The sequence below is a fragment of the Strongylocentrotus purpuratus genome, unplaced genomic scaffold (assembly GCF_000002235.5).
Source record: "Strongylocentrotus purpuratus isolate Spur 01 unplaced genomic scaffold, Spur_5.0 spur5_scaffold_1, whole genome shotgun sequence".
Classification (NCBI taxonomy): domain Eukaryota; kingdom Metazoa; phylum Echinodermata; class Echinoidea; order Camarodonta; family Strongylocentrotidae; genus Strongylocentrotus; species Strongylocentrotus purpuratus.
The window spans coordinates 36857843-36881831 of NW_022145594.1; the positions used below are offsets into that span (position 1 = coordinate 36857843).

The following is a 23989-nucleotide window of genomic DNA, read 5'->3' on the forward strand; positions in this document are numbered from 1 at the left end:
GGGGTCCAGAAGGCGGAGCTCCCGGAGACTCAGGGGTGTTAGGCAATAGATGACGGTCAGACAAGCATGTAGGGGCCGCCTTAGGGCCCTTGGTGGGGTCGAGGGGGTGGAGCCCCGGAAGTCAAGGGGTTTTAGGCATTTAATTACGGTCAGATGAGCATATTTTGATACATTTGATTTCATTTTAGGGGGCGGTAGTGAGAACGCAAAGCGTGCGAATCACTTAAAGAGCGCAGGAAGCCCGCACCCTAGGGGGGTGGGTGCAGGGAGGGGGATTTTCCCCCTCATTTTGCGAAGCGCGGAAGCTTTGACGTTTCATTAAATTATTAGAGAAAGAAGACGATTCGTAGGACCGTTCTAGACTCTTAGTTCTTGTCTAAATTCAGATTCTTTTGACGTTTCATTAAATTATTAGAGAAAGAAGACGATTAGTTGTACTGTCCTCGACTCTTAATCCTTGTTTGAATCAAGTTCCCCTTCCTCAGCGCGTAGCGCGTTAGCTCTGACGTTTCATTAGATTATTAAAGAAAGAAGACAATTCGTTGTACCATTCTAGACTCTTAATCCTTGTCTGAATTCAGTTTTCCCCCTCCCCGCCCCCCCCCCCCCCACTCAGTATTATTTAGGGTACGCATATGCGTGTTCCCTCCTTTTGAAAACACCCCCTAAGTCCGGTGTGTAAAGTCAATTTTGTGTACTACGAGCCGGAATTTGGTGGGTAAAAAGAACCCCTTTACCGGACATTTCGGTAACACGCATGCGGTCATTCCGACCCCAGAGTGGGGGGGGGGGGGGGGCGAAGCGCGCTCCCTAGGGGGTGGGTGCAGGGAGGGGGATTTTCCACTTCTTTTTGCTTAGCGCGGAAGCTTTGACGTTTCATTAAATTATTAGAGAAAGAAGACGATTTGTTGTACCGTTCTCGACTCTTAATCCTTGTTTGAATCAAGTCCGGTGTGTAAAGTCACTTTTGTGTACTACAAGCCGGACTTTGGTGTGTGAAAAGTACCCCTTTACCGGTCATTCCGACCCCAGGGTGGGGGGGGGGGGCAGGCCCCCCTCCAGCGCGGAAGCTTTAACGTTTCATTAAATTCGTCGCTGTTTTCACGAAGTGACGGTAGTGAAAAAAAATTGCATTCACTTTGCGTTACGATTTTCCTCACTACCGTCACTTCGTGAAAACAAGGACGAATTATTAGAGAAAGAAAACGATTCGTTGTACCGTTCTCGACTCTTAATCCTTGTTTGAATCAAGTCCGGTGTGTAAAGTCACTTTTGTGTACTACGAGCCGTACTTTGGTGCGTGAAAAGTACCCCTTTACCGGTCATTCCGACCACAGAGTGGGGGGGGGGCAGGCCCCCCTCCCGCGCGGAAGCTTTGACGTTTCATTAAATTATTAGAGAAAGAAAACGACTCTTAATCCTTTTTCTTCCTACGTCCTCGTCCTTTCTTCTTTCTCTTTTTTTTTGGGGGGGGGCGGGGGGGACCGCCCCACCGTCCCCTGGCTACGCGCTTGCTTTAATATCTTTCCCCTTTTATTTCCTTTTTTCCCCTTCTTTTGTTTTCCTTCTCTTTTTTGCCAGGGGGGGGGGGGGGCGGGCCCCCGGGCCCTCATGGATCCGCCACTGAATACACAGATGTATGGAAATATTTATAAGCTAAATGCCTGAGGTGTTGCCATACCTTATTCCGTATTAAATATTAAAATCAAATTTCATACAAAGAGGGGAAAATAACTGTTGAAATATTACACTATCTTCCTTAGAAAAAGAAAGACAAAAAATTAATTAACATTGAAGCAATGTGCACATTACCTCCGGACAGTTGATTTAAAACGGTAATTTTAAGAAGTTAACCACTGTTAAAGATACTATGTCCCTTTTGCAGCCAACATCAAATTCTGTAGAACTTTGCAGGAATTATGAATATGTCATGTATATCCTATCTGTGAAATTAATAATAATAATAATATTTATTTTTTTATATAGCGCTTATTACAAATGTCTCTAAGCATTAGAAGTGTCCTAGTATTCAAATTTTGCAAGGAAACCCATTGAAACGTGACTGACTGACATTTTTTTTTCTTTGGTAATAAGATACATAAAATGAGCTGTGTTACAGGTACATGCGCATTAGTTTACATCAATAACCCACTACTTGTATTGGCAAAAATGTAACTGATCAAATCTTAGTGCAGCACAAAACATATGACCATTCGGTAAAAGTGTCTGAAAATCAGACTATTAGTGTTGCTTATGTGATTGCAATCACATAATAAGTCGATTTGACAACTAATGGTCGTTATTTTCACACTTTTTTAAATCTTGATAAGTGATTTTCACACTTTTTGGGAACAATTCAAGATTCTGATTTTTCACTTTAACTCTCTGTGGTGTTTTATTGCTTTCAATAAATGTACATTCCTACAGAATTATATATTTTAGATTTGATTTTTTAAAAGTCCAACAAAAGTTTCAAATTTTAATCTTTATTTTGTTCTTGTTTTGTTTTGTTACGTAAACTATTCAAATAATTTGATTTTTGTTGATTTTTTTTATTGTTCTACATTGAGTTGTAATTTGTTTAAGTTATACAGGCTTCGATCACTTGCAAAATAGTTTGTATGTACTGGAGAGACCACCCTCTATATGGAACATGATAAATAAACGAATTAACGAATAAAGATTTCTATTTAGGCCTAATATAGTATCCATTGTCCATATTCCAATATAACTATTCTAATCTTTACTTGACCTTTAGAACTTATAGACATGACATTAAAGAACAAGATAAACATCAGGGCCCGTATTCAATAAACTTCTTAAGCTTGAAATCTAAGTACTTTTTCTTAAATTTTGGCTAAGAAAAAATCTTAGCCAAAAATCGTATTCTATAACAGCAATGGGGACTTAAGATTAAGAAGGATTCTTAGATTTTATCTAAGAAATAGGACTTAAGTAGCATGTCGTATTCTAATACAATCGAGATATCTAAGATAAGTAAGAAATCTACCCTATATTTAAGCATACTACGAGGATGCTTAAATGGGGCTTTGGCACCGGCAGCTCAGTGATGCTGCAAGCAACCGCTTCGGGTTTCGATCAAATGGAATAAAAACAATGCATGAAGCGCGAGTGCAGGTTATCAGTTGACCTATATAACAACGTAAGCTTCGCGTAATACAGCGTCGACGGCGCAGCGCGCAGGAGCGCCATAGGCTCTGTGTGTACTGTACTTATGTATGTTTGTTTGTAAACAACTAGTAGTATATAGCATACATGCATAACACTAAATCATGACATGGCTGTCGTATATAAAGAAACTTACTCTTACTTTATTAGTCTTTGGCGCTAAAGTATGGAAACAGGGAATAATGTGCAATCGGCATAATATTAGGTGAGACAAAATTTGTTATAGTATGAGTCTGATAAAGATTACATCTAGCCATTTGATTAATTTTAGGCCATCATAACAGTAGACGATGTAAAACAATGAAAGGGTAGCTCCAAATCCAATGCTAGCGCTGGTCGGCCGGCTAGCGACGGCGCTCCCTTCATACTCACAGACCATGCGGCTGCGACATAATAAGTAAGCCCGGTTGGGCTCCTCGGAGTTGTTTGACAGAAAAGTATAAAAAGCCTACAGTGGATGTTAGATCTAGCCTCAGGTGGTCTTGACTAGACTGTTTTAGTGTCAGTTGGTCAATCCCGAAATAATTATGTGAGCATCGTTCCTCCCTTACGCTCTCCCATACATGTTAGTGTATAATTTTCGTGCGTTGCGATTTTTATTTTAACACGCAAATTACATAGGCAAATCGAGTCGACCACATCAACTTTCCCACATGACGTCATCGGGTCTAAGAATTTGTCTTATCTTTCGTCTTAGCTAAGACAAACTGCTTTACGTGTTTAGAATACGGCTAAGGCAACTTTCTTAACCTAGACAAATTCTTAGACATTTTCTTAGACTTAAGAAAAATGTCTTAGAAGTTTATTGAATACGGGCCCAGAAGTACACCTATCATGCATCATCATGGAACATTTGGCTCAAAAGTTTATGCAACTTATGCAAATTGCCCAACATTGCCCAACATTGCCCGGATGTTCAAACTGTTCTCTAACGTCGAGAGATCACGAATCAACACCATGATCATCAACAACAGCAACAACAAATCTTCAACGGAAATACTACTTTTAGGATCATTAAATACAAAGTCCACTATCCTACCGGAGATTTCGGGGGGAACCGCTTCGAACAAGATGATGTTCCATACGTTACCAGAGCCAAAATGCCTTATCCTTGCCCAGGTATAGACTTAAACTTAAGATCTGCAGCAGAACTGCGGCAGGTCTGCGGCAGGTCTGCGATATACTTTTCACTTTCCTATGGGTAGCCAATCGAACAAAAGAATACATATATCTCTCGCTCAGTGAGTGGGTACTGATGGGCATTGTGATGCAAATAATATCATGTGATAAAGTGGCCTGGGAAGTGGAAACTTTAGTCTGATCCCAAACAGAAATGAAGATTTTTTTTTTTGGGGGGGGGGGGGAGGGGGGGTTTAAGGGTATGCCAGGCTTTGGTTTCCCAGTCACTATTTAATTATGATTTGAATTTTTTACATTCGAGTTTCGTTTTATCATAGTAGTTATACATTGTATTAAATTATTAGATAGATAGATAAATTCTTCATTGATCCTTATTCAAAACATAGAAAATTGGCCTCCACTGGCAGCACATAAACAAAATACAATGTAGTTACAAGAGCAACATAGTAAGGAGAGAAAGAGAGAGAGAAAGGGAGAGAGAGAGAGAGAGAGAAAGAGAGAGAGGAGGAGAGAGATAGGAACGAAAGGTGGACACGGTGGAGGAAGGAAAGGAGAGGACAGGATAGAAATGGAGGGGAGGGGAAATAAAAGGAAAAGGAAGGGAGACAAGTTGTAAACGACGAATGTAGATAAAATGTTTACTGTGTATCAGAAAAGTGATAGACCAGTCTCGCAACGTGTTCACGTCAGATGCACAGGTCTCCGAGAAACGCCCGGACACGACTTACTCCATCCACACGCCAGCTAGAACAATAATATCCCAACAAACAGAATGCGAATTGCACACGATAGCCGCTACCAGGCTGGCAATACATAAGAGCATGCCCAACCTAGCAACAACTAATTCACGCAACCCACACACCGCCCACCGAAACACAACCACTCCCAACAACAGGTGAATGGAGCCACCCGCATCCAGGCACCCCGACAAGACCCACACACCCAACCCGAACACATTACGAAACTGGTCCATTATGTGTCACATTAAAAAAAAACGGCTTTATGATCCTGATTATGCGTAACAGAACAAAGGCAAGATTCAGCAAGAGGGATTACAAGGCAAATATATATAACGGCTGGCAAGAGACAGTCAAAGGGTCGATTCGTCAACAACAGGGTTTATCGTCTAACATTAGCATTAAACATTTAAATGCCATTCGGTACAAACAAAAATCTGTAACGACAGCGGCTATGTCATTATTACATCATGTAAAAGGGAGTGTAGCATGGCAAATACTGGTTAACGCCATCTACGTCTTCTTATGGACAACTGCACGTAAACGAATAGACTTCATTAGGGACTTTTAGATTGAGTGGACGAGAATACGACGAACGCCGACTGATCATGCGTGTCAACGTACTTAACTGCCCATGTTGACTACAATTAGAAATCTTTTAGATTGCACTGGACGATATACATGCATGCAGGAAGTAACACTATGAACATCACGGACAAAGAAAGAGGACAAAATATAAAGTTCCTCATTCTACCCTCAACAAAAGAACATCCTTTCACTGCTATTTTGTACAAATGTGTAGAACAGGTGAATATGCATGTGGCACCTGTTCTACACATTTGTACATAATAGCGGGGAAGGGATGTTCCTTTGTCTACCTGACGAACTGTATATTTTATGCGCACGCGGCATACTAGAACCTTGAGCATGTAAAGGCACTATATAAATACTAATATGTATGTATGTACTAGATTTAGGAAAAGTAAGGTTGACGCATTCTCGATCGCCGACTGAGACGACGTAACGCATGCGCAGTGCCTTAAAATGACGTCACACGTTGCAGTCAAAGCTAACGACGTGCAAATCTAAAAGTCCCTATTAACGGTAGTCAGCGACTTAATCTCTACTTGGTCAGCGCACGCTAGCGTTCGCGAAACAGACCGAAGTTCTCCTCACGCTTCGGTTTCGCGTATGTTGCACGAACGTGATTGCTGTGGTCGCGTCGTCCGCAGTCGTATTATACCCGATTGGCCCCGAGTAGGGCTACGGAAAGAAACATAGTCTCGTCATGCTACACTCCCTTTAAGTTGAAGACAAAATCATCACCCGACATTGGACGATTCTACGAGTAAACTTGATCGCAACCTAACAAATGTTCTTCTCTTGATTCAAAAGATTGTGTTATGAAACTTATATGTGTGTGTAGTGTTTTGTTCTTCTTTTTTGTTTATATTATGTAAACGATATGGGTTTACACATGGACCCTTGATTTTTAACACAAAGAGAGAGAGAGAGAGAGAGAGACAAAACAGTGACTTTGCCTGGAAACCACAAAAATCTAGGTCCGATATTTCATACGGCTGGCCTTGTAACAAGGGTAAAAGAAAAAGAGAAAAACACATTTGAAAGGAACGTTCTGAATGGAAACGTACTTTGATTGATATCCTTTCATGATCACTGATTGTGACCTTAGTAGCGTGGGTGCTTAGAAGCTCAAAAACATGTTTGTCGAATAGATTCTTTAGAGTAAAACTACAATGGAAATTGTGGGTATTACTTCGTTTCGCTTTGATACAAACATTCCTGACTGTTGAAAAACACACGGGTCCTTATTTTAATACTCGAGTTGTTGACACTTCAAATGATCAGATTAGATTCGTCCGTCCCCGGTACATAACATTCCAGATTTGTGTACTTATTAATACATTCTATGAAATTTAATAAGATATCAACGACATTCAAGCTATGTAACATATGTATACCCTAACCTATAGGCCAACTTTGGACTGCTAAGCCGATGATGTTACGAATTTGGAATAGGTTGGTGTAAAAAACAAGAAAATGTGTTTATTTTGACAAATCAAATTATACCAAGATCACTAGATAAATAAATAAACTTTTGTTCTTGGATGAGTTTATGAAATAATTTCTTGTCAGTGGGACTTGCAGATTCTATGTCATGCAGTAATTTCATTTTGGTATTTGTATTACTCATATCATGAACCCTTTGGGGTAGGGTCAAAGATAAATGCAGCAGTCTGGATGAAGGAAAGTGACCATATCATCATACATTACATGACATGGAGATGATCAAAAGAAACTGTTTACACAATTTACACTGAACAAATCATATTGGACAGAACCATGCACTGAACATATAGACGGATATACAGTGACTAACGTTACAAATATGTTACAGTAACATTAAACCTAACACGTACATAGTACCTAGATAATAATGCTTAATAATAATAATAATTTAAACAAAAACATGAAAACGTTTGAAATCACACAAATAATTCAAAATAATGCTCATGACAAAACAAAAGAAATAAAGAGAGAGAGGGGGAGGGGGTTAGAGGGTAGGCCTATCTAATCTTATTTGTTTGTTTGTCGTACATTTCTTAATAATTCTTTGATTCTTTGGAGATAGTAGATTTTCCAGGCCTAGTAGTGCATTCTTTATTCTTTGTCTTAGTTGTATTCTTTCTCTGTCTAACTGTTTACAGTCAAGAATGTAATGCTCTACATTTTCTATTATATTACAATATAAAGAAAAATTGATGTTTGCTTTTTAAAAGAGTTTTGTTCAAAACGCATTCATCTACCGACTCTCAGTCGGCGAATAATTATGCTTTCGTCCCTTTAACTATAATGCAGGTTAGATTCAAATGTATAGGTTGATTTTTTGGTTGATATAATACAATTTTTTACACAACAGCCTAGCCGTTTCAGAAAGATATTCTCTGCGCGCGGCTGGTGAACGAATTTAGTACTACATAGATGGACATCAGTAGTAAGAAAGTTTTCAGGGTCTCCAACAATAAATCGTTGTCATGTCAGTGGTGGCGGATCCAGGGTGTGGGGGCGAATCGGCCATGGCCAACCCTTTTTGGCGGCCTAAAAAAACAGGAGAAGAGGGAGAGAGAGCGGCGGAAGAAAAAACGGAAAAAGAAAGAGAAAAGAAGGTAAAAGAGAGGAAGAAAGAAAAAAAGAAAGAGAGAGAGATAAATAATTTTTTTTTGATCAATCGCTACCCTGAGTAACGGGTCGGCAACGTATTGGATGGAATGGGTACCTCACCCCCGGTCTGCCACTCAATTTTATTTAGGGTACGCATACGCGTGTTCCCTCCTTTTGTAAACACCCCCCTAAGTCCGGTATGTAAAGTCAATTTTGTGATGTACGAGAAAGACTTTGGTGCGTGAAAAGTATCCCTTTACTGGACATTTTGGTAACACGCATGCGGTCATTCCGACCCCGGAGTGGGGGGGGGGGGGTGGGACCCCACCACACCAAAAGCTATTTTTAATGCATACGTAGGGGAAAGTGAGGTAAGATGAGCCATGGTGGGTAAGTTGAGCCACCCCTTGTTACTAGGAAACTGTACGAAGTGAAAACCAAATTTTGCGCCCTCAGGACATTAAGGACATCAATATATATATATATATATATAAATATATGCTTAGATTAAAGCGGATTTTTTTTGTGTAAAAACCTTTGAGCCTCATTGAACTGTGAACAAAAAATGCTTTGTCAAGTTTGCAAAATGGACTTTTCGTTGGGGCAAGTTGAGCCCTGGCTTAACCAGTGTATGACTCATCTTAACCCTGTGTGGAAGAAATGATGATTGACAACAATTCATGTCTCGATGTACATGTAATAAGTATAAGTATAAGTATTTGGTGTAATTCCAATAATTTCATATCAGATGCCAGTATGCCACGAAATAAACACTGATCAACATACCCCATGACATGCATTTGATGATTTGTTGTTGTTGTTGTTTTAGTTTTAAGGGCGTGTGTCATTCAATTATGAATATTTACGCCGAATTCAAGTTTTTTAAATAATTTTAAATAATTTTAAATGGAAGCAAAACAAAAAGGAGGGGAAAAGAAATAGACGCTGTCCAACTTTTCGCATTTTGCGGAGATTCCAGACAGGCTGTCGACATAAAATCATTTAACCGTTTTGTGCGTATTTTCTGGCCAGCCCGGTTCGGTACATGGAACAGGCTTCTCGGCTTGCATGAATGCGCAGCCTAGGCCCCTCCAATTCCGTTTTTGAAAATATCAAATTATGCAGATATTTTGGGCTTCTTGTGCAAGGTGCAGTAATTCTAATACCTTAATCTTAATAAAGTACAATACGTTACCTACGATATATATACATATATATAGACATATAGCTGAACAAAATATATAAATAATATATAAAAAATGAAACCAAGGCATATTCATGTATAATATGTACCAAAACATGTTTGATGGAATAGAATTTAAATAGCCTATAATAGGCAAGACCAGTTTTAACTTCTACATGACACAAAATAATACGGCATAATTTCATTTCTTACACTGAGATGATTATTTTGGACTCGCATGAGTGCAGGTCGCTCAACAAAATACAAAAACACACCAGGTCCTTGAGTTGCTGGGTAACTCGCCTACTGGAAGGCCATAGGAAGCACCGACCAAAGACAAGCCAGACTGGGTTTCACCCCAGTTGTTGACCACACGGGGGATGACCACCTCCGTTGGCCCCAGTGCCCAATTTCCTGTGTGTATGTACCTGTGAAGTTAGCTGCATTATAGTTTCTCTCTTTTGTTTTATTTATTTATTTATTTACATTTTTATTTATCAAAATAGAAGAAAGAAAAAAAGATTTTTTTTTTAATAATCACCATAGTCATGATACAAAACAAAACACTATAGTATTGTAATTTTATGTCTTATATCCTTTTGTCATAATAATGTACATAACTTCATGGACATGTAATAATTCCTTTCTCTCTAAACTATTATCTAAACTGGCTTACATAAAGGGAAATCTTTGTGTTCTTCTTACGAAGGCCACTAGCGCTTTTTGGTGTATATTCTCTGATGAAGTCAGCAGTCTTTCTATGTTTCTTTCTTCCTTACGATTTATTTCAACTAAAAGCATTGATCTTTCTATGATGTATCTGGGGCATTCAGCAAGAAAATGTGTTGTGGTTTCTGGTACTCCACAATTGTTACACAGCCCAGTGGCATGCTTATTTAGAAGGAGGAGGTTCTGATTAAGGCCAATATTGTCCATTCTTAAACAGTGCAGGATGGTCTCACCACTCTTGTGGTTTACAACGAACTTAAAAGTCGCTGATACTGATTTTTTGATGCTTTTTAGTGGGGACACTGTTTCGTCCCATCTTATTTGCCATTTCTGCATGTAATATAATTTTAGGATACTATTTGATTCATTTTTATTCAATTTGTTTTTAATTTCAATTTGAGTATGTGTTAAGGCGTGTTTGGCTGCCTTATCTGCCACCTCATTGGCCTGGATCTCATATCTCATAAATGAATTGCTCTTCCTTATTGTTTTTCAGCGCTTCCATAGCACCAAGAGAATCGCAGAATATTACTGCTCCTGTATAAAGACTTGGTAGTTGGTTTAACCAATATAATGCAAGGGCAATATCTGCTAATTCTGCCCTGTATAAAGAAGTATTATTTTGCAGCCTTTTGGATTCTACATATTCATAGTAAGGTACGAAGAAAGCCGCGGGTGCGTTTCCTGTGTCTGGAACTTCGAACCATCAGTGAATATGTGTAGGTGATTTGCTCATTTCTGGTTTATTAGTTCTAAACTTCTCTGTCTTTGAAACAAAGCATTATCACTTTTAGAAATAATTTGACTGAGTTCCGTAGACACTGGAGCTGTGTCGTAATGCCAAGGGGGATGGGGTGGTAGTAAATATTTCTTCCACATCATAGGTAAGAATGTCTGGCAACTTTATTACTCTCTGACCGAATGGTTGTCTAGTATTCTAAGCTTTATAGATGTTAAATTGCCAACAATCTGTGAGATCTTCTGCCAAAGGGTGATTCGGGATGCTGTCTATACGCCTTTTTATTTTGATGCTAAACATTTCCCGACGTAAATCCAGTGGCATTTCCCCCAGCTCTACCTGCAAGGTTCTGAGAGAGGTTCCCTTTTTCGCTCCTGCACAAACTAATAGGGATTGATATTGAACAGAGTTCAATATGTTCTTTACATTTGTTGATGCGGAGTCATATGCTTCGCAGGCGTAGTCCATTATGGAACGTATGATAGCTCTATATACTTGCAGAATTTCTTGAACATTGTTGCAAAATTGAGCGTGAGCAATACATTTCAGGATATTTATTTTTTTCTTGCACCTCTGAACAATGTTTTGTATGTGCGGTTTCCAAGTTAATCTACTATCAAAAATGACACCTAAGTACTTGTGTTCCTTTCGAGGAGCGAGTATATTTTCGTTAAGGGAAATCAGAAATAGGTACGGTTTTCTCATGGGATATATTCAGTCCCCATGATGAGAACCATTCGTTCAATACGTTTAAGTAGTCCTGTATATGTTTACTGGATTCTCTTAGATCATTTCCAGATTTCCAGATTACACAGTCATCTGCATATAACAAGTTATGTACAGCAGGTGAGACAGGAATATCATGAAGCATAACATTGAATAAGATTGGACTAAGGGTACTACCTTGTGGAAGACCGTTATTGATATCCATAGTGCAAAAGAGTTGTCTTCCTATTCGTACCTGAAATGTACGTCGTGATAGAAGATTGTGTAAATAGAGAAGTATGTGGCCTTTGAGTCCCAAGTTACTCAGTTTGACTAAAAGTCCTTTTGTCCACAGAGAGTCGAAAGCCTTCTCTAAATCTATAAATACTGCAAGAGTTTTTACACTAGTTTCTAAGTTCTTCTGTATATCATTTTCCAGATGTATAATATTATCTATGGTACAGCGTCCTTTTCGAAATCCGTTTTGTATTGGAGATAATATATCATGTTTTCCAAGAAAAAACTGAAGTCTCTTTTTTACCATACTCTCCATTATTTTCATGAAACATGATGTTAAAGCAATGGGACGATATGAGGTTGTTTTTGTGGGGTCCTTATTTTACTTCAAAATGGGAATCAGTATTGAATGTTTACAAGCTGCTGGAATTTCACCGGTTTCCCAAATTTGGTTGATTAAATTGAGCATCTTTTCTTTAGCAGTCACTGGGAGGTTCTTATAAACCTGGTATCCTATATTGTCTTCACCAGGGGCTGAAGAATTTTTCGTCTGTAAGACGCTTTCTAGTTCCTTCATTTTAAAACGTTCGTTGATTGCTAGTTTCATGTGTCCCCTTTCCGTGAGGGGGAGAGTATTGAATTCTTTAGCAATTTCTACATCTTTTCTGCTATGGGTTTTATTTGACCCAATAGAATTAAAATGTTGTGCGAATTCTTCAGCTTTCTCTTTATCGTCTGTTATAAACTTATTACCAACGGCCAGAACTGGCATATTATTGGATGCTTTCGTTTGCACACCATTTAGTTTTTTTTTTACAAAGCGCCAAATGTGTGCAAGTGGCGTGAAACGATTTAGTCTGGCGCAATAGGTTCGCCAATAGTTTCGTTTTTCCTGTCTAATGGTCATTTGGGCTTCTGCTTTCTTTTTTCTGTATATTTTTAGGTTTTCTTCACAGAGAAATCTTCTTAACTTGTTTTTGGCTTTATTTCTTTCCCTGATTTTGATTGAGCAGTCTTTCGTCCACCAAGAAACTGGATTTTGTTTATGCTTTCTGCTTTGTGGAGCAGATTCATCAACAGCAGCTATAACACATACCATGAATTGGTCATAGGTTAAGAGTGTGTCTAATTTGTTAAGGGAATCCGGTTTATGGGTTTGAAAGTGTTTTTCACACACTTTTGCAAAATCGTTCCATTTCATTTTTTGAAGGACCATTTCTTATTTGGATAATAACTTGGGTCACTAGTTGATCGTTGTTTTCTGAGATGCAAATCTATTCTAACAGGGAAGTGATCACTTCCAAATTTATCCGTTCAAACTTGTCATTCGCATTTATTTGCTAATGGAGCTCTCACACTCTGCCGTGTAGGCCTACCGTCCACCTGCCGGGCTATTAGAAAAACAACAGAGTCCAGAACGTTGGGTTTTGAGCGAACTTGTCCCCGGCCGCAAAAAAAAATTCATAAAATTAATCTTTTCACCGTTTCGTTGCCATCTTCTGACCGTTCTCACCGGGTGCATACCGGGTGTTGAACGTGCTTCTACCGTCTTCACCGCCCAGATTGACTTTTGTTGAAAATTTTGGCCGTTTCCATACCGTGCCCATACCGGGTCTCGAACGTGTGCACCGGGTTTGTAGCAGCGACCTACCAGTCACTTAGCGTCCCCTCACCGCTCGGAGCGTCCTGTGAGCGAGTCCCCGGACTGCTGACGTTCATGATACGTTCACAACCCGCTTACAACCCGTTGCAGACGGTGGATTTTTTTTTTTGCCCGTTCATCACCGTCCTGTAACGGGTTATGAGCGTGTTGTGAACGTGTTCATACAGTGTGACCGTTTTCATAACGTATTCATACCGTCCTCATACCGTTCAACACCGTCCTCTTGCCGCTTACTTGCGGCCGGTGCCAGCCGGCCAAAGTTTTGAAAATGCCCAAAACTTTCGCCGGGTCCCACCGGGTGTAAATAAGCGCCAACGCCCTATTAACGTGTTGTCCGCTTTGATAACGAACCACCGTGTGCCCTCGCCGTTCTCCACCGTCCGCAGACATTTTTGCGCACGGTGGCACACGGTAGGCCTACACGGCAGAGTGTGAGAGTCACTTAAAGATGAGGAGGCAATGGATAAATCAAGGCAAGATATTTTACCTGTATGTGGGTCCATTCTAGTCCCAGAGCCATCATTTAGGATGACCATGTTGTTTTGCATGAGAAAGTTTTCAATTAAATGCCCATTGTTATCAGTCTTTACACTACCCCATAACGTGTTATGTGAGTTAAAATCTCCTACTATTAGTAATTTCGTGGTGTCCTTTACTTGATGCAGTAATAACTCCATATCATCTTCTACTAATTTTTTACATGGGTTGTAGTAATTGATTACCGAATAGATAGAGTTATCTAAATGTATGTTTATTAGTTGTATTTCACGGTTTGTGTCCATAGATGGGTAATCATAGTTTAAGGAATCGTGAACATAGAAGGCGCATCTACCTCCTCGATGGGTCTTCCTGCTTTTAGAAAAACAGGTATAGTTGGGGATCTGTACTGCGTGGTTACCTGTGTACCATTTTTCCTGTATACATGTTAGATGTATAGTTTCATTTTTTTTTAGAATATAGATAACTTATGAGTTCTTCCCCGTGCCCAAACATGCCCTGCGCATTCCATTGCAGAATGAGGAGAGCGAAACTAACGAGTTGGAGGCGCATTGAATTTGTAACCTTGCTCGCAGCCTTACGAATTTACTTCTCTAAATCAAAAACATTGTGTTACTGGTTGTGTATGCACTCAACAAAAAAAAGTGCTAAATTTAGCACTTAAAGATTCAATTTTAGCACTTTTTAGGAGCTCGCATAGTGACTGCACTCGAAGTGCTGAGTTAGCACTTGCACCCGGGCTACTTTGCTAGCACCCAAAGGAGCTGACTGTTGTGCTAAATTTAGCACTTAAAGATTCAATTTTAGCACTTTTTAGGAGCTCGCATAGTGACTGCACTCGAAGTGCTGAGTTAGCACTTGCACCCGGGCTACTTTGCTAGCACCCAAAGGAGCTGACTGTTGTGCACTTAAAGTGCCAAGTTTTGCTCTCTTTTGGGTGCTAGCAGAATAGCCCTTGTGCAAGTGCTAACTCATGCGTTGTTTGACATGCCCCATCTACATTTGGTATGTGGTCAAGGTGGATGTCCTTCGTCATTTACCACTTTCAACTCTTACAGGAAACATTTATTAAACCAACATCCACAAGAAGAACCTGAACCTGAAGTTGTACAGGGTATGGAGGGTCTAGTTGATGCTGATTGGGGTGTTGCTGTTGGTGAAGTGCATAATCCTGCAGCAGATGATGCATTTGATGATGATGATGATAGGATAGGCCTACTACAAGAACAAGATGGAGCAATGCATAATGACAGTACAAGACACTATGAATATGACAGACAATGAAAGCGGACAAAATATACAGTTCCTTAGGTAGACAAAGGAACATCCCTTCACTGCTATTATGTACAAATGTGTAGAACAGGTGTCACATGCATATTCCCCTGTTCTACACATTTTACATAATAGCAGTCAAGGGATGTTCCTTTGTCTACCTGAGGAACTGTATATTTTGTCCGCTTTCATTGTCTGTCATGTTCATAGTGAGACCAGCTGCATTTTTCATTGGTTCTCTTTTATCAAACACCAACATGACCCATGCTATGACAAACAGAGTGTTATCTGCTGCAACAGCTTTGAATACTGATGTTGTTGACAGTTTAAGGAGCAAAGTTATTCAGACTTTGCCTTGGGTATTGACCTGGAGAATGAAGAATGTAAGAATCTCTTAGCTGAATTTGATTCAAAAACAAATATTCACAAGGTAACAGCTATTATACTAACCGACCAATCAGATCAGGTTATGCAGTCAGCACTCGATGTTAAGTGCTGCATATTGTTATAGCACTCGTTTTCTGCACTCAAATATTCAGCACGTTTCGGTTTCCTTGTTAAAGTTAACCCGTCAAGTGCTGATTTTGGCACTTCAAGTGCAGAATCTCACTCAGCACCCAACATTTAGCACCTCAGTTTTTTGCGTGTGTAGTGTGTTTGTATTCCTCTTCTTAGTTTATAGTATGTAAACGATATGGGTTTACTCATAGACCCTAAATTGTTTAACACAAAGAGAGAAAGAGAGAGACAAAGAGTGACTTTGCCTGGAAACCACACAAATCTAGGTCCGATCCCCATTATATACGGACTGGCACACTCTGCATATCACAGTATCGTAGGTGAATAAAACAATTTATACGGCAGGGCTTGTAACTATGGTAAAAGAAAAAACACACAAATTAAAGGAACGTTCTGGAAGGAAACGTACCGTGATTCAAATCCTTTGTAATGGTGTTCACGCTGGTAGATTTTATATTGAGAAAAAAAATATGATCACTGATTGTGAACTTAGGAGCGTGTGTGCTTAGAAGTTCAAAAACATGTTTGTCGAATAGATTCTTTAGAGTAAAACTACAATGGAAAACTATTTGAAGTGTAAGCATGTCGAAATTTGGGTATTACTTCGTTTCGCTTTGATACAAACATTCCTCGCTGGTGAATAACGCACGGGTCCGTATTTCAATACTTCAGTTGTTGACACTTCAAATGATCAGATTAGATTCGTCCGTCCCCGATACATAACATTCCAGATATGTGTACTTATTAATAAATTCTATGAAAGTTTTTTAGGCTTTGGCATACTCTAAAATAAGATATCAACGACATTCAAGCTATGTAACATATCTATACCCTAACCTATAGGCCGATTTTGTACTGCTAAGCCGATGATGTTACGAATTTGGTATAGGTTGGTGTAGAAAACAATAAAATGTGTTTATTTTGACAAATCAAATTATACCAAGATCACTAGATAAATAAATAAATGAGTAAAGGCTTAGTTCAAGTTTGCGTACCTTATAAATCTGCATAATGCGTTTACTTATAAATCTGCATAATTTTTTATTTTGTTATTGCAATTGTTTATACCATGTATTTTTTCCCCTTTACTGGAAACTACGCCATACAAGTTTTTATAAACTTTTTCTCTTTTTTCTCTTACTATGTATATTTGCCATTTTTTGTATATATTATAATATTGTTGTTATGCTTGAGAAAAATCAATAAACTGAACTGAACTGAAAGCTGAACTGAAAAAGTCAGGGAGTATTGATTGAAATAATTCAAGAAAAACATTATACAACACACATGTAGAATAATAAGGATGCTATGGTGCTCCTCTACTCTCCTGTACTCTATCACGCTGTCTTTTTGTACATTAATTATGCTTTTAAGTTACTAACGCACATATTATCATCGCCGCTTGCTTTCCCTGGTTTCAGATGTGATAAGGCTTGGGTCATATCTTTTAAAGACAAAGTGATGTTTGAGTGCTCTGTAGAATTGTCATTGTCAGCCACCTCTCTGTCCATCCTAACTGAATCTGAAGGACCAATTTTAGACGTTGAAAGTTCCCAGCAGTAGGTTTCCCATCCTTTGTGATCAAGATGACCACTGTAAGATTGACCCTAAAGTAATTTATTAAACTGAAGATAGAGAGCCTGATGAAAACTTTTGTTCTTGGATCAGTTTATGAAATAATTTCTTGCCAGTGGGACTTGCAGATTCTATGTCATGCAGTAATTTCATTTTGGTATTTGTATTACTCATATCTTGAACCCTTTGGGGGTAGGGTCAAAGATAAATGCAGCAGTCTGGATGAAGGAAAGTGACCACATCGACATATATTACATGACATGGAGATGATCAAAAGAAACTGTTTTACACAATTTACGCTGAACAAATCATATTGGACAGAAGCATGCACTGAACATATAGACGGATAGACAGTGACTAACGTTACGAATTCCTTATATTAACATTAAACGTAATACGTACATCAGTGGCGGCAGAGGCGGCGGAGCCGGGGGGGCAGGGGGGCACAGTGCCCCCCCCCACTTTTTCAAGTACCCAAAAAGTGCCCCTTTTTCCATAGGAAAAGTGCCCCTTAAAATTTGTGAGAAGCGCCCCTTTTTATATAAAATTGCCCCTATTACTTTGATATGTGCCCCTATTAATTTGTAAAAGTGCCCCCTCCCCTTTCCACCTCTGAAATGTGCCCCTTTTATTTTGACACGTACCTCTTTTCCCTGACAAGTTCCCAGTTTCCTTTGCAATAAGTGTCTATTTTCCATTCTCATAAGTGCCCTTTTTAATCTCTAGTAGGTGCCCCTTTTCGGGTACGAGAAGCGCCCCTTTTCACTTTTGTTAAGCGCCTCCTTCACCTCTGACAATTGCCCTATTCAAATCTTAGAGGTGCCCCTTTTAATTTGACAGTTGCCCTTTTTCCTTTGTAAGAAGTGCCCCTTTCACTTTTAATAACTACCTCTTTTTAACTCGGATAAGCACACCTTACATTATCACATGTGGCCCCCTTTCCTTTCTAATAAGTGCCCCTTTTCCTTATGATAAGTGCCCCTATTTAACAAAGAGCCGTTCGCCTTTTCATAAATGCCCCTTTTCCTTCCTAATAAATGCTCTTTTTCCTTCATAATATCCGCTTTTCATAAAAGCCCCCTTTCACCTCCAATAAATGCCCCTATCAAAATCTGATCGGTGCTCCTTTTCTTTCAACAAATGCACATTTCCCTTTATTATTAGTGCCCCTTTTTCATTCTCATAAGTGCCTCTTTCATATATGGTGTGTGCCCCTTTTCACCTCTGATAAAGTTAACCTTTTTAACAATGATACGTGCCCCTTTTTTTTCTTATGAGGAACCTTTCCCTTTTTCAGAAATGCCCCTATCAAAATCTGATGGTTGCCTCTTTTCCGTCGACAAATGCCCAATTTCCATTCTCATAAGTGCCTTTTCATCCCTAGTAAGTGCCCCATTTTCACCTCTGATAATAACCCTGTGTACTTTGACACGTGCTCCTTTTATTTTCTAAAAAGTGTCTTATCCCTTCGATAAGTGTCCCCTTTTCCTCTCATCATTAAACGTGCCCCTAATTTCAAGCGACTAAGAGCAATATCTCCCAAAGCTCACTCGCGACGCTCGCTCACATTTATAGATGTTATAATTATGTTACTTATTAAAGGTCTTTTCAGTTTTACTGTTATGAGAATGTGCTTATTTATAACCCGATGAGGATTGGTTTTTTCCTCTTTATAAGATGTAGTTTCCGCACTGCGACCTCACAAATCTTGTTTTTTTCCTCGCTCGCTTTGCTCGCTCGCAAATGATTTTTTCGACCATCACACTCAACTGCAAGGTATGATGCTAAAGCAATATTTTATACGATGTATAAAGAGAAAAAAATATTGAAATCATCCCTGATAATGTAATCAAATTATAGGGTATATACCAATGTCTAAAAATTGTATATTCTCGCTTTGAGATTTCCCTTTGAAGGTGCCCTTTTTTCCACAAAGTGCCCCTTTTTGTTGGTGCCCCCCCCCCCCCCACTTTGGAAGTCGCTCCGCCGCCTCTGAGTGGCGGACCCAAGGGGGAGCCGGGGGCCCGCCCCTGTTACACCCTCAAATGTAATAATGCCCACAAATGTAATAACGCCCACAAATGTAATAACACTTTACCCACAAATGTAACAACACCCACAAATGTAATAACACTTTACCCACAAATTTAATAATTTCACCCACAAATGTAATAACCACTTTACCCACAAATGTAATAATTTTTAATCACCCACAAATGTAATAATGACTTTACCCACAAATGTAATAAATTTGAAGTGATATTTTGAATCACCCACTGTCACGTTGGAAAACGCAATCAACGATTTTATCAAAATATCCTTTTTTCTTTCATTAAACTAGGAACTAAATAAAGCGAATTATAGCGTGTACTTGTGACAGAGAGGGGTGGAGAGAGAGAGAGGGAGAGGGAGAGAGAGGGAGAGAGAGAGAGAGAGAGAGAGAGGGAGAGAGAGAGAGAGGAAGAGCGAGCGAGTGTGAATGTGCCATCGGTGGATGTAATTAGTGTAGAAATTATACAGTGTTCCGTGAAGCATTGAATGTGTTGTCACGGGTTACTATCTGAAAAGGTTGAGACTACCATTGAAAGGAAAGTGGAATGGCATTACACCTGTTATAGACGGGAAGTGTTTTTTTTTGTAGTTGACTGTATATAATGTACTGGAGTGATACTGGCTAGGGCCACACCCAAAGAAGTTGGCTTGGTGTACGGAGGTCTTGATGTACGTAGCAGCTTGCTTCAAAGCATTATAGTTAACTGCTTGTACACACATTATAGAAGACAAGTTGAGAAAGATGTGGCTTCTGGCTTTATAAGTTTTGCTACATGAGAATTTGCAGCTTTAAGTAGAACCGATACTTTCCATCGATGGCACAGGGGCTTGGGAGACAAGCTGAGATTTCTACGACTACGAGAGTTGATGCGAGACGGGACATTCGGACACGTGACCGACAGATCCAAGAACATGGCGTCTTCAGTAGAGAACGCAATATGAACATTATGGTGAGCGATAATGGTGCCGATTATGTTGACGAGACTATTATGGAACTTGAGATAAATAGTTCGTTGAACTTGAAAGTCACATCTAAAAAGATGTCATAGGCTTAGCAGAGCCAATTGGACTATTTCGTGTTTGAGTGTGTATTGTTGATACGTGCATTGTATAAAGACTATTTTGAAAGATGTAATCAAGGGTGAAGTTAGCGGACAATACAGGTCTGGAGTTAACCGTTCACGTGACGAGAAGTCAGTTGTTGATTATTTTGAGAAGGGATCATGATATTTGTGAAGGTATAATTTGTTAAAGTTGATAACTAAATAAACGACAATATACTGGTCTGTTTATTGATGTTAAGGTAAAATATCTCAAGAACGCGATGTGTATGAGTTAATTGTTTAAGCTACAGATGTGTTATTTATATTTAGACAATTCAGGTCTGTTTATATATAAACATTATTGGTGTATAATTCATGTATTACAAATTATAGAAAGATTTGATACATGTTACAAAGGTGTTGATCATATATTTGTTTGACAAGGTTGATTTTATTTTGATGGGACCAAGTGTTTTTGGAAAGAGATTGTAAGAGGATATATATTTTCGTTCGTACCATTCTCTTTTTGTCGGAGAATGGTACTATTCTTTGCTTTATAATAAAGCTTCATTATAATTACGAGTATCGTAAATGGCATGTGTTTAGGCTTCTTTATTTTGAGTGTACCATGTGACATTTTGGTGTCAGAAGTGGGATAGAGCATGCCATTTACAGTCACATGGAAAAACAATTAAAAAAACATAGTTCAAGGAAAGGAATTGAAATTATTGAAAAAAAATTGTGTTAGCTTTGGTAGTAATTAATTTTGTTACGAGTTGTGTCCCTGCAAATTGTAGATTTCACACAGTGAACATGGAGTTGGGGAAACTTATTGAAGCAGGTGAAAAGTTTGGATTGGGCGGTGATGAGTTAAAATTGTTTGTGAAATCTGAGCAGAATAGAGCAAGAGATGAGAGAGTTGAGCAGCTAGAATTGAAGAAAAGTGAAAAAGAGTTAGCCGAAATACAGCTTGAGATCGAGCGGGAAAAGCGCGCATCTCGCGAGCACAATGGCGGCGAAGCTAGTTTTGTAGAGAATGGAAGCGCTAAAGCAAGAGCGCCAAAATTGCCTCTCTTCAATCAAGAGAAGGATGATATTGATGCATACTTACAAAGATATGAACGATATGCCAAGATTCAGAAGTGGCCAGATACTGAATGGGCCATAAACTTGAGTGCTTTGCTTACAGGTAGTGCATTGGAGGTTTATGCCCAGTTGTCTATTGATGATGGGAATAACTTCCAGATATTGAAAAATGCCCTTTTAAAAAGGTTTCATTTAACAGAGGATGGTTTTAGATCCAAGTTTGTTACAGGAAAACCCAAGGCCGGAGAAACTGGGCACCAATACGCCACCCGCATGGAGAATTACCTAGACAGATGGATTGAACTTGCAGGCATCGAGAAGACGTTCGAGGAGCTAAAGGATCTCATTCTTCGAGGGCAGTACATTGAAGGCTGTCATCGGGAACTTGTTATATTCCTTAAGGAACGTCAACCGACCGCTATGAAACAGACAGCGAGACTGGTGGACCAATACTTAGACGCAAGAGGAGGATACTTCAAGACACCTGTCCCTCAGAGACACAACCCGACACAAACTGAAGACACGAAGAGAAGTGAGGGTAAGCCTCCCTCCCAACATAATATACCTCCTGGTAATCCTTATCCCAAGACTTGTTTCAACTGTCACCAAACAGGTCATCTCGCTAGAAATTGTCCATCGCCTTCGGTTCCTAAGTCAAGGTCGTGTTACCTCTGCCATAAATCTGGTCACTATGCAAACAATTGCCCATACAATGCTCCCAAAACAGCAGGACTGATGACAACAGATGATACAGATGTTACAGTACCACACGGACAAGATTGGTTCCCTCATGATTCTGAGGTAGGTTTGAACAGATCACGTCAATACTCCCATACCCAGATTAATGCAGAAGCCCCTTACATAAATAAATATTCATTTCCAATTCTCAGTGCAGCATGTAGCAATATTAACTTTGTAGGCCTGAAACAGATGCCAGTTTTGAAAGGCTTTGTAGGAAAACAGGAAGTTTCTGTCCTCAGAGATAGTGGTTGCAGTGGAGTAGTCGTCAAGCAAGGGCTTGTCAAACCAAGTGAATTGACGGTTAGAGAAGTCACATGTATACTCATTGATCGTAGCTTGAGAAGAACACCCATCGCTATTGTAGAGGTTGACACTCCTTACTTCACAGGCAAGGTTGAAGCAATATGTATGCCTAACCCTTTATATGATCTTATTTTGGGAAACATTACAGGTGTCCGAGCTGCAGACAATCCAGACCGATCATGGTCATCTCACATCCACCCAGTATGTGCCGCGGAGACAAGAGCTCAACGAAGAGATCGAGAGAAGCCATATCGCCCATTAAGGACCCCCAAGCCCTTGGAGAACCTCGTCAACCCAGAGACATTAAGGAGAGCACAACAGGAAGACGAAACTCTTGGCCGTGCAAGAGAACTAGCCGAAAGTCGAGAGGAGAAGATAAGTCGCAACGATGGCAAATCTTCTTTCTATTATCAAGATGACATATTGTACCGCAGATTTCAATCACCAAAGGTTGAGGCTAATCACCTATTTACTCAAATTGTGGTACCTAAACCATATCATAGACGAGTCATGCAAATTGCACATGAGTCCATACTAGGTGGACATCAAGGTGCTAAGAAGACCTTACAAAAGGTACTTACTAACTTCTTTTGGCCTGGTGTCACTTCAGATGTGACTCGATATTGTAGATCATGTGAGGTGTGTCAAAGAACTATTTCAAAGGGTAGAGTAACGAAAGTGCCTATACCTTTTGAGCGAATGTATAGCAATAGTATGAGCCATCAAGAAAATCGAGCCCTACCTGTATGGCAGAGAATTCATCCTTGAAACGGATCATCATCCACTAGCTTATATGCAAAGCGCAAAAGTGGCTAATGGTAGAATTATGCGTTGGGCGTTAGCATTGCAACCGTATCGTTTCCGCATTGAAACAATAAAGGGCGCTGAAAATGTAGGTGCTGACTTTCTAAGCCGATCTCCAGCAGAGTATTAATTATGAGAGACTCCGAAATATGTTGAGTAGAGAAGGTGTATTTATATTGTGTGTGTTTTTGTTTGTTGTTGAGTATGTGATGTGTTAAGAAAAAAAAAAAAAGAAGAAGAGAGATTCTAACTTTTCGTATAGTAGATGTGGTAGATTAATTAAAGCAAGTTAAAAGAAAAAGAATTAGTTTGGTAAAAACGGATGCGTTTTCTTGAAAGGGGAGTTATTTGTCACGTTGGAAAACGCAATCAACGATTTTATCAAAATATCCTTTTTTCTTTCATTAAACTAGGAACTAAATAAAGCGAATTATAGCGTGTACTTGTGACAGAGAGGGGTGGAGAGAGAGAGAGGGAGAGGGAGAGAGAGGGAGAGAGAGAGAGAGAGAGAGAGAGGGAGAGAGAGAGAGAGGAAGAGCGAGCGAGTGTGAATGTGCCATCGGTGGATGTAATTAGTGTAGAAATTATACA

General features: G+C 39.5%; 1 protein-coding gene across 1 annotated transcript; it reads left to right on the forward strand.

The window, feature by feature from the left end:
• Positions 1-20813: 20813 nt before the first annotated feature.
• On the forward strand, positions 20814-22944 carry LOC105443799. Its single transcript, XM_030978753.1, has 2 exons — positions 20814-22351; positions 22743-22944. The coding sequence occupies exons 1-2, from the start codon at positions 21278-21280 to the stop codon at positions 22854-22856; spliced, it is 1188 nt and encodes a 395-aa protein (XP_030834613.1). The 5' UTR covers positions 20814-21277; the 3' UTR covers positions 22857-22944.
• The last annotated feature ends 1045 nt before the right edge of the window (positions 22945-23989 follow it).